Source organism: Dermacentor silvarum, chromosome 6 (assembly GCF_013339745.2).
Source record: "Dermacentor silvarum isolate Dsil-2018 chromosome 6, BIME_Dsil_1.4, whole genome shotgun sequence".
Taxonomy (NCBI): domain Eukaryota; kingdom Metazoa; phylum Arthropoda; class Arachnida; order Ixodida; family Ixodidae; genus Dermacentor; species Dermacentor silvarum.
In genome coordinates, this window is record NC_051159.1 from 97,786,089 (window position 1) to 97,800,346 (window position 14,258).

At 46.1% G+C, this 14,258-nt stretch overlaps 1 protein-coding gene across 1 annotated transcript in view; it reads left to right on the top strand.

Annotated features, from left to right (window-relative positions):
• The first annotated feature begins 1,361 nt into the window (after nt 1-1,361).
• LOC119456796 (homeobox protein rough) overlaps nt 1,362-14,258 on the top strand; it is a 52,566-nt gene continuing 39,669 nt past the window's right edge. Inside the window, exon 1 of the mRNA XM_049669078.1 lies at nt 1,362-1,632. Coding sequence (XP_049525035.1) covers nt 1,362-1,632 — 271 coding nt within the window. The remainder of the gene's footprint in view (nt 1,633-14,258) is intronic.

The following is a 14,258-nucleotide window of genomic DNA, read 5'->3' on the forward strand; positions in this document are numbered from 1 at the left end:
CTGGAGCCAATAAATGTACAAAGCTCACCTTTATACATTTTTTTAGTTAATCCGAAAGCAACAACACATACAAAGCAACTTTCAGGAGGGCCAATTTAAGACATCGGTGTTTATATTCGAAACGCAAATTACATACCTGTGACGCATATCAAGCATTCCCCACAAGTTTGCACTTTTGGAGGGAAAGAATATACAGGACGGGAAATCGACAGCACGAAACCGTAGAATAAAAAAAAAGAAGAAGAAATAAAAGACAGCGGAAACAAAGACGTCTCGTTGTCGTTTCATTTTTCGCTGCTCACTGTGGAGCCCTCGCAACGTCCCAGCAGCTGTCTTAATCTGCAATTCACGAAACGCATTATTCTAATGCGTAGCTTTCGAGAGCAAATACTATAGTGGTCGTGCTGAGAATCTTCATCTCCGCGTACGAGCTCTCCTCGTCCGTAGTGAAAGTTGAGAGTAGAGTATTCACTTCCTCCTCACAGCTCAGTGGCAGTGGGCTCAAAGAGAGTAGAAATATACGCGACGCGGCCGGTGCAGTTGCGGGTACGGAGGCAAAAGCGGCCGGCGCACGTTTCCCAAATAACCCCCAAACGATCCGTCCCGCCCCCATCACACCCCGAGTCTGGCGCAACCCCGAGTGGGCCCTCTTCGCGGACCGCCGACAGCGGCAAGTGCCCCCTTCTCGGAATATCTTAATTCCGGGGTCGACCGAGCCTTTTATGCTGCTTCCCGGGCTTTTTGCGCCGCTCTGGGCAATATACATATCATTAAAGAAACGCGAGCATCCCCTCCTCCCACTTTCCCAACTGCGGGAGAAGGTCTCGGCTGTGTGTCTGTCTGTCACCCGAGCCACGAGCAGCAGACGACGCCCCGCAATTTCACGGCGCAAAGTAGCAGACGAAGCGGTGCTCGCGGCGCCGGCGGTAGGGGGGAGGGGGCCGGTGATTTCCTCGCCGCACGCGATTCGGATGGCGAGGGGCGCGAGAACGCCGCGACCCCGAGCAGCCAATGGGAACGTGCGCCGACCGCCCGGAAGTGATACAAAGCGCCAAAGCGATCACGTGGCTTCCGGCGCCGTCCAATGGCAGGCGTCGTCGGCTACTCCCAGCCGCCTCCCCGGTTCAGCATTTTCGCTCTGTTTGTTCTTCTTCGGTCGATTTTTTTCGCATCTTCTAGCGATCTCGCGCTCCCGCGCTGCCGTCGCCGGTCCGCTCGCGGTACCGCCGATCTAATTTGAACGGGCGTCCGTAAAAAGCGACGAAAGGAAGCGCATTAAGCGGCGAGAATCTTTGACCGAGTTCAAAAAGGTGGGCACAGCCGTTCGTACCGATGAGACGCGTTGTCGGAACGGGGCCGGCATGAAGCAGGGTGACTCGGAGGCCGCTGAGGAGTCCGGGCCTCTAGAGGCCAAGACGTCATCGGGTGGTCGACCGTCGGCATTCACGCCGGTTCCCGGTACTGCGGAGAAGCCCTGTTCCCCGGTCGAGTCCTCACCTGCTCAGGCCCCCGTCATGGGACCCCAGCTGTTCCGGCCGTTCCTGCCAGCCATGTTTCCCGCCCTGGAGCCGGCGCTGTTCTGCCGCAGCCTGACGGATTTCGCCTTGAATCCAGCTGCCTTGCCCATGTTCTGTGAGTACAAACAAGCAGTTTGTGGTGTCGGCTTTTACCCAGATGCTGCTTTGCTAATTTCGAATAACTGCACACCACAATCACTGCGCTCAGGACTCTAACAATTGAAATAGACCACTGAATGAGCCGGTAAAGCTAAGAGTGGCGTCGTTTACAACGTTAATGCGACATAACCATAACTGGTTGATTATTAAAATTTCGCAGCTTAGCTAGCAAATGGCGAATGCCACGTTTTAAGGAGCGAAGGAAACGAACGGGCACTAAACGCGTTTTTATCGCGTGCGAATGCCACTCGCACAGTCACATAGGCGGACAAAAGGATTATGTATGCCGCTAGAAAACGTAAATGCTAACATGCAACAACTTCTAGTACACCAGGTTAACATTAGTTAAGGTAAACTTTGCACCAAGCATCACTAGCTTTTTTTTTTTTTTTTTTTTTGTTATGGCCTTTGTTCGCAAGCTTGTTGAACTTCGTTTCGATAGTTAGTAAATGCAGACTGAGCATGAAGGCAAGCCTAATATTTACTCTGCAGTGTCATCACAAACAGCACCGAGCAACTCATTAATTTGAACGTTTAATAATATACTGATAAAGATTATGTTAACGTTCTGTGCACTTTTTGACAAAGCATAAGTGTCATATGTTATCGACGAAATCTAGGCAGCACCAGCGATGCTCTGCTACTTCAGCTTCACTGCTCGTTGATGGCCTTTGCGGCAAAGCCTCCTTTAGTCCTGCGATGCTGAGAAGCAACAGGTAGCGAACTACACATATGAGGCTGAACAAAAATAACACAAATGTGGGAAAACTTCAGACATGCATATGCATAAATAAGAAAAACGTAAAATATGTAGACAGTGACATTTGATGGCTACACACCAGAGTTGCGGAGAGGTAACTCCGGAGTTGGAATGACATTTTCAAACACTCGGAATGGAATGGGAATGAAATCATAGCACCAGTCTGGCAGACAAAATGAAAATGTAATGGAAGCCCACGATTCCGGAATGGAGTTGGAATAGAATGTACTGATAGTGGTGGATCACTAATAGTTGAGTTTAGGCGACACCACAAAATCGGTATATTTTTGCCAATTAAACTAAACTAGACTTGGTCAGGTTATTACATTTCTCAATTTTTGTTCAACACTTAAGGCGCATTCAGCATCTCTCTTTTTTTATTGTCACATTGAACAGCACAATTACACAAAAAGATACATTCAAGGGAATAGTCTCTCGAAACTGGCTTCGCACGATCCCGTTAATATTCGGGCATGTTTAACAATGCTTCAACTCTTGGGAGCCATTCAGCCTGTGGGGTTTGAAACTGGTGCACAGCGATAATTCTATCGATGCTTTCCTTCAAATATAACCTTATCGACTTCGAGTCTATGGCGAACTGCCATCCTACATCGCCATATGCTGTGGAGGCCCAGGAGCATAATGAGGTACAATGGAATACCATCCTCATTTTCAACTGGCAAAAAAATTGTATACCGAAAGAGTCCACAGGTAGCTCTTTCTTGAGAGTACGTTGTAAGATATCCCAGAACAAAAATGGTTCCCAACAATCTAGGAACATATCTTCGATCGGTTCTGGCTTCCGACAAATGAAACAATGAGTCCCCTAAGGTACTAAAAATCTCGCTGTATGTGGCTGCTTCGGCCGCGGTAATTATCAACAACATGGTATTCTACACATTCTACATTTCTGATGACCCGGGAACTTTTCTTTGTTACCGTGAGTAAGTGCATTATAGAGACAGCAACATATCATCATCATCATCATCATCATCATCATCATCATCATCAGACTATATATATATATATATGTTCACTGCAGGCAGAAGGCCTCTCTCAGCGATCTCTAATTACCCCTGTCTTGCGCAAGCTGATTCCAACTTGCGCCTGCAAATTTCCTAATTTCGTCACCCCACCTAGTTTTCTGTCGTCCTCGACTGCGCTTCTGTTCCCTTGGCACACATTCTGTAAATCTAAGATGGTTCACCGGTTATCCACCCTACGCATTGCAAGGTCTATCCAGCTCCATTCTTTTTTCTCTTAATGTCAACTAGAACATCGGCTATCCCCGTTTGCTCTCCGATCCAAACCGCTCTCTTCCTGTCTCTCAAAGAGCCGCTTAAGATTTTTCGTTACGTCGCTCTTTGCGTGGTCCTTAAATTGTTTTCGAGCTCCTTCGTTAACCTCCTAGTTTGTTTCCCATATGTTAGCACCAGCAGAATCCAATGATTGTACTCTTTTCTTTTCAACGAAAGCGGTAAGCTCCAAGTTGTTATTTGATAATGCATACCGAATGCACTCCAACCCATTTTTATTATTCTGTAAGTTTCCTCCTCATGATCACACTCACCTGTGAGTAATTTACCTAGATAAACGTACTCATGTACAAACTCTAGAGGCTGGCTGGTGATCCTGAATTCTTGTTCCCTTGCCAGGCTATTGAACATTATCTTTGTCTTCTGCATATTCATCTTCAACCCAATTCTTACACTTTCTCGATTAAGGTCCTCAATCATTTGTTGTAATTCGTCTCCATTGTTGCTAAATAGGACAATGTCATCTGCAAACCGAAGGTTGCTGAGATATTCGCTGTTGATCCTCACTCCTAAGCCTTCCCAGTCTAACAGCTTGAATACTTCTTCTAAGCATGCAGTGAATAGCGTTGGAGAGATTGTGTCTCCTTGCCTGACCCCTTTCTTGATAGATAACTTTCTACTTTTCTTGTGAAGAACCAACGTAGCTGTGGAATCCTTGTATATATTTGCTAAGATATTTACGTATGCCTCCTGTACTCCTTGATTACGCAATGGCTGTATGACTGCTGGTATCTTTACTGAATCAAATGCCTTTTCATGATCTATGAAAGCCTTGTAGATAGGCTGATTGTACTGCGGAGATTTCTCGATTGATTACATGGATATGATCCATCGTAGGGCAACCCTTCCTGAAGCCAGCCTGTTTTGTTGAATAATAGAAGTCCAGTGTTGCCCTGATTCTATTGGAAATTATATTGGTGAACATTTTATACAACACTGAAAGCAAGCTAATCGGCCTATAAGTCTTCAGTTCTTTAACGTCGGCCTTCTTATGGATTAGTACAATGTTGGCATTCTTCCAGCATTGCATATAAGTGTCGCAAGCTTTTCAAGCATATCCACTCCATCTTTGATTAAATCGACTGTTATTCCATCTTCTCCTGTAACTTTTCTACGGGTCATGTCTTGCAACATTTAGTTGGAATGAACTCCAACTTGTCTGTTGAGAAGTTAAGTTAGTTAACTCCTTAATTATAGTGAACCGATTATATTTAGTCAAGGAGTTAAGTTGCCTAGAATTATTCGATTTAATAGCATGTTTGACCCTACGACGAAGAGATGGAGGCCAAAAAGGGCCACTTCGCGAACTGTCGCACCTTTCGGGAGTCTATCGGTGATTTTGAAAGCGCGCCATGTTTTCTTTTTCTTTTTTTTCCGCCCACTGACGAGTATCCACAAGGTGCGATAACAGGCGATAAGAAATGAGCGCTGGATAATGGTGTCCGTTAATATGCCAGTAAATGTTAAACAAGAAAAGGCAGCAGACTTTCGGGATTCCTTCGGCTCGGAACACATTTATTGCGACAGCAACATTCTCCATGAAGACCACAATCTCAGTCTTGCTTGCCTGCTTTTGCCTCAAATAATTGCTCGGGCCCACTACGGCGGACATGGTGTGATCTAAATTTGTACTTTGCTTTCCTCGAATTATTAATAATTAGAGATATTACAGCTATATCATTGCCCTAAAGAGATAAGAGATAACAAAACGCGTTTATTCTTGCGCAAAAAAAAAGTACGTAACATTAATTGTTACGTCAGTAAGACTTCGAAAGTATGTTTTGTTTTGTCACTAGGCTCGGAAGCTTAAGTGATGACTAATTACGGAGAAAGCGTTTCATTTACTGGATTTGGAGGAATGGAATAGAACAGGCCAGCCACTCCAGGAGTGAAGTGGTCCAACTTTCATCATTCCGAGGAGTTAAAAGGAGTAGCATTAAGAGCATCTACACTCTCCGGAATGAAGTGCAAATGGAATGGAGGGATTCACTCCGCAACTCTGGGAAGACTGGGTACGAAAGATCAGCGTCAGGGTCCGTGAAGCCGTAACCGCGTAAGAGAAGCGCTAATATATTGAGCAATAAGGAATATATCACATGTGTTGATTTTTCTGTAGCCGATTGATCAGTTTTTGTCTCCTCTAGAATGCTGGCTACGTTAATGACCATTATACAGCAGTGTTCTAGTGCTCTTATGGGTTATGGGTTATACAGTCAAGCCTTGTGCTTGAAGATATGCGGATGTCAAGGTTGCTGCGCGTTGCAAGCAATTAAGCGCGCACCTGAAGCCGAGTAACTGCAGAAGTCCAATGGCAAATGTCATCTGTGTATATCGAGAGGCAGATTGTTTTAGGTAAACCATCAGCAAGCTCAATGAGTGTCACATTGAACAACGTCTGACTTACTACTCCTCCCTGAGGCATGCCGCGGTACGTGTAATGTTCAGCTGTGGGTCCCATCTTCTGTTTGCGCAAAAAAACGACCGGCGAGTTATGTAGTCGGATAACCAACGAAGCATGCGGCCGCCTATTCCAGTAGTCTCTAAGGAGGTGACGATGGCATCATGTGCAACACTGTCATACGGGCCTTTCACGTCGAGAAAGAGCGCAGCTGATATGCGCTTACGGCTCTCCTCCTGTTGCACAAACGTTGTGAGGTCAATGACGTTGCCAATGGAGGAACGACCCCGACGAAAGCCTGCCGTGGAAGCGGGGTAGATATTGTAACGCTCGAGATACCATTCTAGACGTGCAAGGACCATCAGTTCCATCACCTTGCCGATGCAGCTGGTGAGAGCAATCAGGGCGATATGCCGCTAAGTCCAACGGAGATTTTCCCGGCTTTAGTAATGGTACCAGCCGACTTAACTTCCATTTCTGGGGGACTGTGCCTCTATGCCACGAGTTGTTAAAGCTGTTCAGGAGCGCTGTTCTTGCCTCTTGTCCAAGGTGTCCCAGGGCAGAATAGGTGACGCCGTCAGGGCCTGGAGAGGATGATCGTTTAGGAACTGCCAGGGCAGCTTCGAGTTCTTCCATGGTAAAGGACACGTCCATTTCCGGTACCTGAGCCACTGAGAGGTCACTTACATCAACGTTGGTGTTGACAGGCTCGCCACTGATTCTCGCACAGAATTCCTCCGCCGCACCAAGCTCTGTTTCAAGATGGAGGGCCAAAGCTGCAAATGTGTGTCGTTGTTGTGGGGATGAACGAAGACCACGTACTGTCCTGTGAAAGCGGCTTCCGAGGGTCCAGTGACTCACAGAATGTCTTCTTTGGAAAGTAGGAAGAAATCGGCGGGAGACAACTCTGGCTAATAAAGTAGCTGGGCGAGCTTGGAAACTCGGCTTAATCTGATAGAAAACTATCGCTAACGTAATGTGATATTGGATGATCAGAACGGTCGCCATCAAAAGCGTTTCTATAACAATCGCACATAAACTATGTTACCCACCTAAACACATCACGCACACCAAGATATATCAAAACCTATAGCGCAAGATTGTAACCGACAGTGTCAAAGGCCCGCTTTAGATCCAGATCCGCTGTAAATGTAGCCTATGGCATACTTGTGCTCTATTCACGTTACAATGTGCACTACACAATCCATAGTTTAACGTAGTGTCGTAGCTGGACTTTCTTGAGAGAGCAGTAACTTTGCATGTGCCGTCTTACAAAACTGCATGTTGCATCCCACAGAATGCGCACCCAACGCAAGTGCCAGGTAACATGCCCTTGACACTGGTTTCGGGACCAAAATGTTTTCGCCGCTTCATCTAAGGCACAGCCGATTTGAGAAGTTGGTCACACATGGCTCGAACGCACTAACACTTATTGTGTGTATTATTATAAACTGGTTCGTTTTAATAAGCGCAAGATTTCACGCAATCTTGGGTACCACTTAAAACGTTGTCGCACATCCTTTACGTAGGCATGGAGCAAAACTGTGTGTGTATATGTACGTGCGAGCTTGTCCTTTCTTTCGCACTGTTCACTTAAGACACACTACGCTAAACTACCCAGGAAGACGTGCGTATATACATGTCAAACTGACATTCTTATAGGAGCTTAAGCATTAGGACGACCACATCAAGAAAGATGTACCAAGCTACTGGAGCAAGCTGCAAAGTCTAGCTGGTTGGTAATCGATCATAATGAAACACATTTCGAAAGCGTGTCACAGCGTCCTGCGTATCTTTCCGTTTCCGTCTGTCGGTATTCTTTTAACACTAACATGCCGCGTAGGTAACCGCTTCAAGTTTGCTTTAGAAAAAAAAAAGAAACCAAACCCATCTACAACAAGCGAAAATTATCGTGCTTCTTTTCATTCAATTGATAAGTAGCATAAACTATCATTGTAGGAGATTTCGCGAGTGACGTACACCACCCTTTGACAGCGTCATGCTTTATCAAAAAAAAAGAAAATACTGCAGCATGTCTGTGTAAATAGGTGCGGACAAGTAATGCTAAAAAGCACTACTAATGAGGCTTCCGTCTACAAGTAGTATATGCTCCTAATGGGAGTTCGAAGTTTATTCTCACGTCGTAGGGACTCTAATGAGGTCAACTTTAATGCCACAAGTAGGGTTCATCCGTTATTCATACATGTCTCACCACACATTCCAGATTAATCGCTCGTGCTCGTGTACGTTCGAGAATGTACAGCATTCATTCGCGACGAGCACATAATTTGATCAGACAGTTTGATCATTTGCTATAAAATGGGCGACAACGCTCAAGAAATTTCAGATACTATAGAGGAGTCTTTGCCCACCAATAACATCATAACACTAATAAGCCGGTGAAATGGAGCGCTGGCAAAAAAAAAGTGAAACAACGACGCGCGCAAACGTGTGATAATGTCTTGTATGTTGGCAATTCAACGATCAACCTCGTGGATTATATGTTCAACGTTTATGAGAACTCTCTCTCTTCGCTATGTAAATATGATTTCTCTCGTCTTAATGAACGCTGCTATAAATATTTAAACTCTGAAGTTTTACGTGCACAAATCACGATCTGATTACGAGGCACGCCGTAGTGTGGGACTCCGGATTATTTTTGACCACCTGGAGTTCTTTAACGTGCACCCAATGCACGGTACAAAAGCGGTTTCTTGCATTCCAACCCAGTCAGAATGCGATCGCTGCGGCAGGTATTGAACCCGCGACCTCGTGCAACAGCAGAGCAACTCCCTAGCCACTGAGTCACCGTGGTAGTTGCACACCACTATAAAAAGTCGCGTTGAAACGGCATTTCAAATATATTTCATACGCTTCGCCCATCGCATACGACGGCCGAGCGCCTCCGCGCACCCTCTCGCCAATTTTCGAGCAATACCGATATCACTGATCGTGAGCCATCGCCCGGGCGAACGCTACATGTGCTTCATCTGCGACCGGGCTCACTCCCGCAGCTTTTAATTGCTCCCAATTGTCGGGTGATGCCGGGGGAAGAAGGGGAATATGAGCGATCGCGCGCGGTCGTGCGTGTAATGGCTGGCGACCAATTGATTGGCGGACAGCTGTTCCCCTTCGCGCGAGTATCGGCCAGGTGTTTAATTGGTCGCAAAAAAACCACCGCCACCCTCTTTCCGCAGCCCCGAAACCCCAACAGCGCCCCGGCCGACGTTGATGACGCATGGCTCGGGGCGAGGGGCCACGCGCGCTTCGGCGGCACACCTGCGCGTCAGACGCCGCGTTCGCATGCGTTCGTGTTCAGTCCTTGCGCCCGGGCCGGCGACGCTAAAGTGGCCTTCACGTGCTTGGTGCAGGGAGGCTTTAACGCGATGGCGTTAAGGACCCCGTGTCGCAGAAAATCCGGCGTTGGTGTCGGCGTCGGTGTCAGCTTGGGCTCGCCGGTGTCGGTGGCGGAATTAATCATCCCGAACCACATCATCCCAAACCACTCCGACCGGGCAGGCCGTACGTGTGGGGCAAGGCGTTAGGGAACAAAAATTAATTTCTCAAAGTAAAATCCGTCAGAAAAATTATAAAGTGCGACTTAACTACATCTTACAGACGTGGATAGTGGTGGCGTGGAGCAGAGGTAGAACACCCGACCTCAAATCTGAAGGTGGTAAGTTCGAATCCTACTACAGTCCAACACATTTTCAGGCACGGAGTGGTGCCTGACACCGGCAAAAAATATATATATTGCCGAGAGCTAGTGGGGCTATACTAGTTCAGGTGCAACCAAACTAGGCAGGCCCACTAAGCTTCATCAAAGCCACTCCCTCACCAGAACAGGAATTGGCCTCCCTGGTGCAGAATTCGGCCACTACCTCCCTCACACGACTCCGACATTTAATCCATGGCCCTCAGTCCCCAGTGCCTGCGGAGCACCTGACCAAGGCGGCGGTCAGACCTGCGACGTGGCAGAGGGTGCTAAGAATCTCTGGGTCCGGACAGGCCGCCAATGGAAACTGAACCTGGCAACGTTCAACACGCGCACCCTCTTGAGTGAGGCTAGTAGCAGGACTATTTGAGGAATTATCAGGCATTGCCTGGGATATTATTGGCCTTAGTGAGGTTAGAAGAACTAGTGAGGCTTACACAGTGCTGACTAACGGCCACGTCCTCTGCTACAGAGGTCTTCCAGATAAGAGAGAATCCGGGGTAGGATTTCTAGTCGCTAACAACATAGCGGGCAACATTGATGAATTCTACAGCATTAATGAGAGGGTAGCAGTCGTCGTAATAAAGCTGAATAGGAGGTACAAAATGAAGGTAGTACAAGCCTACGCCCCAACCTCCAGTCATGATGATGAAGAAATAGAACAGTTTTATGAATATGTTGAATTAGCAATGAGAAAGGTGCAAACTCAATATACTGTAGTCATGGGCGACTTCAATGCAAAAGTGGGGAAAAAGCAGGTTGGTGAGCAAGCAATTGGCAACTACGGTATCGATTCTAGGAATGCAAGAGGAGAATTGTTAGTAGAATTCGCGGAAAGGAATAGGCTCCGAATAATGAATACCTTCTTCAGGAAGCGCAGCAACAAGAAGTGGACCTGGAAAAGCCCTAATGGAGAAACACGGAATGAAATAGAATTCATACTCTGCCGATCCAAGCATAGTGCAGGATGTAGAAGTGTTAGGTAAGGTTAAGTGCAGTGACCATAGGCTAGTGAGGTCTATGATTTCTCTCAATTTGAAGAGAGAAAGAGTGAAATTAGTCAAGAGGAAACAGGCCAACCTGGACGCAGTAAGGGTAAAAGCAGACCAATTCAGGCTGGTGCTCGCAAACAAACATGCAGCTCTAGAACGGGAAGATGAAGATAGCATAGAGCTAATGAATCAAACCGTAACTAGGCTGATCTCAGAAGCAGCAATTTAACTGGGAAGTAAGGCTCCAAGGCAACCAGTAGGTAAACTCTCCCAAGAAACAAAGGACCTAATAAAGAAACGACAAAACATGAAAATGACCAACTCAAGAGATCAGACAGAATTCGATGAACTGTCAAAACTTATCAACAAGAAGAAAGTAAGGGATATTCGAAATTATAACGTGGGAAAGATTAAGGAAGCCGTAAAATATGGACGCAGCATTAACTCAGTAAGAAGCAAGCTTTGCATAGGACAAGGCAAAATATATGCACTGAAAGATAAGCATGGTAATATCATCAGCAATTTCAATGACATAGTAAAAGCAGCGGAATAATTCTATAATGACCTGTACAGTGCCCAAAACAGCCAACCTACTTTCATTCGGAATAGTGACGACCCGGATACAGAGGCTCCTTCTATAACTAGCGATTAAGTTAGAAGGGCCTTGAAAGACATGACCAGGGGAAAAGCTGCTGGAGAAGATGGAATAACAGTAGATTTAATCAAAGATGGAGGAGATATCATGCTTGAAAAGCTTGCGACCCTTTATACGCAATGCCTCACAACTTCAAGTGCACCAGAGAGCTGGAAGAACGCCAACATTATACTTATCCATAAGAAGGGAGACGTTAAATAATTGAAGAATTACAGACCCATTAGCTTGCTTTCAGTATTATATAAAATATTCACCAAGATAATTTCCAACAGAATCAGGGCAACACTTGACTTCAGCCAACCAAGAGAACAGGCTGGCTTGAGGAAGAGATATTCTACGATGGATCATATCCATGTCATCAATGAGGTAATCGAGAAATCTACCTCTCTATATGGCTTTCACAGGTTATGAAAAGGCATTTGATTCAGTAGAGATACCAGCAGTCATAGAGGCATTGCGTAATCAAGGAGTACAGGAGGCATACGTGAATATCTTAGCAAACATCTACAAGGATTCTACAGCTACCTTGGTTCTCCACAAGTAGAAAGTTACCTATCAAGAAAGGGGTCAGGCAAGGAGACACAATCTCTCCAATGCTATTCACTGCATGCTTAGAAGTATTCAAGCTCTTAGATTGGGAGGGCTTAGGAGTGAGGATCAACGGCGAATATCTCGGCAACCTTCGGTTTGCAGATGGCATTGTCCTATTCAGCAACAATGGAGACGAATTACAACAAATGATTGAGGACCTTAATCGAGAAAGTGTAAGAATTGGGTTGAAGATGAATATGCAGAAGACAAAGATAATGTTCAATAGCCTGGCAAGGGAACAAGAATTCAGGATCGCCAGTCAGCCTCTAGAGTCTGTAAAGGAGTACGTTTACCTAGGTCAATTACTCACAGGGGACCCTGATCACGAGAAAGAAATTTACAGAAGAATAAAATTGGGTTGGAGTGCATACGGCAGGCATTGCCAAATCCTGACTGGGAGCTTACAACTGTCGTTGAAAAGAAAAGTGTACAATCATTGCATTCTACCGGTGCTAACATATGGGGCAGAAACTTGGAGGTTAACACAGAAGCTCGAGAACAAGTTAAGGACCGCACAAAGAGCGATGGAACGAAAAATTTTAGGAATAACGTTAAGAGACAGGAAGAGAGCGGTGTGGATCAGAGAACAAACGGGGATAGCCGATGTTCTAGTTGACATTAAGCGGAAGAAATGGAGCTGGGCAGGCCATGTAATGCGTAGGGTGGATAACCGGTGGACCATTAGGGTTACAGAATGGATACCAAGAGAAGGGAAGCGCAGTCGAGGACGGCAGAAAACCAGGTGGGGTAATGAAGTTAGGAAATTCGCAGGCGCAAGTTGGAATACGCTAGCGCAAGACAGGGGTAATTGGAGATCGCAGGGAGAGACCTTCGTCCTGCAGTGGACATAAATATAGGCTGATGATGATGATGATGATGACAGACGTGGATAGCGTCGTATTGTAATTTGAATATACGAGAAAAAAGCCTGATAAGCAGCCAGGGATCTTTGAATGCTATCGCGTTCCACTCTTCAAGGCGAAGTTTAAGCGTCCTCCAATTCTGATGGTGGTGTTCTCATCAGTGGAAGTAACCTGCACGTGTGTAAAGATGTTGTGCAGGTTAATTTAAAAAATTGGTTTACGTGCCAAAGTCACGATCTGATTTTGAGGCACGCCGTAGTGGGGGACTCCGGAAAATTTGGACCACCTGGGGTTCTTTAACGTTCACCTAAATCTAAGTGCACGGGTGTTTTCGCATTTCGCCCCCATCGAAATACGGCCGCCGTGACCGGGATTCAATTCCGCGACTTCGTGCTCAGCAGCCCAACACCATTGCCACTAAGCAACCACGGCGGGTAGATATCCGAATGAGTCTTCCTTTGGTTTTCTGCAAACGTTCGCCAGTTCCCCGCAGGTTTTAACGCAGTTCTAAATAAATTCTCGGGTTTTAACGGTGAACCGCATGCACCCCACCGTGGTGGCTCAGTGGCTTCGGCGCTGCGCTACCGACCATAATTAGAGCTACGTTTAATGATTAGAGCTCGTAGTACTAACGTAGCTCTGAGTAACGTAGCTCTAAATGATTAGAGCTACGTTAGTAAATCACCCTTCCACAATACCAAAATAGCCACTCTTGCCACGCGAAGACGCTTAGTAAGCGAGAAATGATGCCAAAACGAAAGAACGACGAGCGACGTCGTATTGAAACTTGCGCACCAGCAGACCGTGACGTGATGGATTTTCATGCCGTTTGCTCGGACCTAGTTAAATGTATATCGGTAAAAATATTCTAAAAGAGCCAAGGATGGAACTTGACGCGTTTCAAGAAAATTTGCCGAACCGCAATGGGCGAAATGCGAAAAAAAAAATAAGTTTTTGTCATCCGTGACGTCAAGCTGACGTACCGGTTCGGGCGGTTTGGCGCGAAATTAAAAAATGGAACTTCGACTGTCACTTTATCTTCTAATAATCAACATATAACTGCGAAATCAACGGTAGGAGGGTTTTTCAAGAACGCTATTAATCTAAACTGATTCAGTGTTTCATTTTAGTGTTCCTTTAAGCGTTGTCACAAATGTTACACCAAAGCTTCGCCGTCGCTACAGCGTAACGCATGGTTAAGGTGCTTCTTGTCCACGTTCCGGACAACCCGGCAAGCCGTGAGCAGTTCCAGCCGTGAACATACCAGCCTCGCCTCGAACCACGCAGCGAGT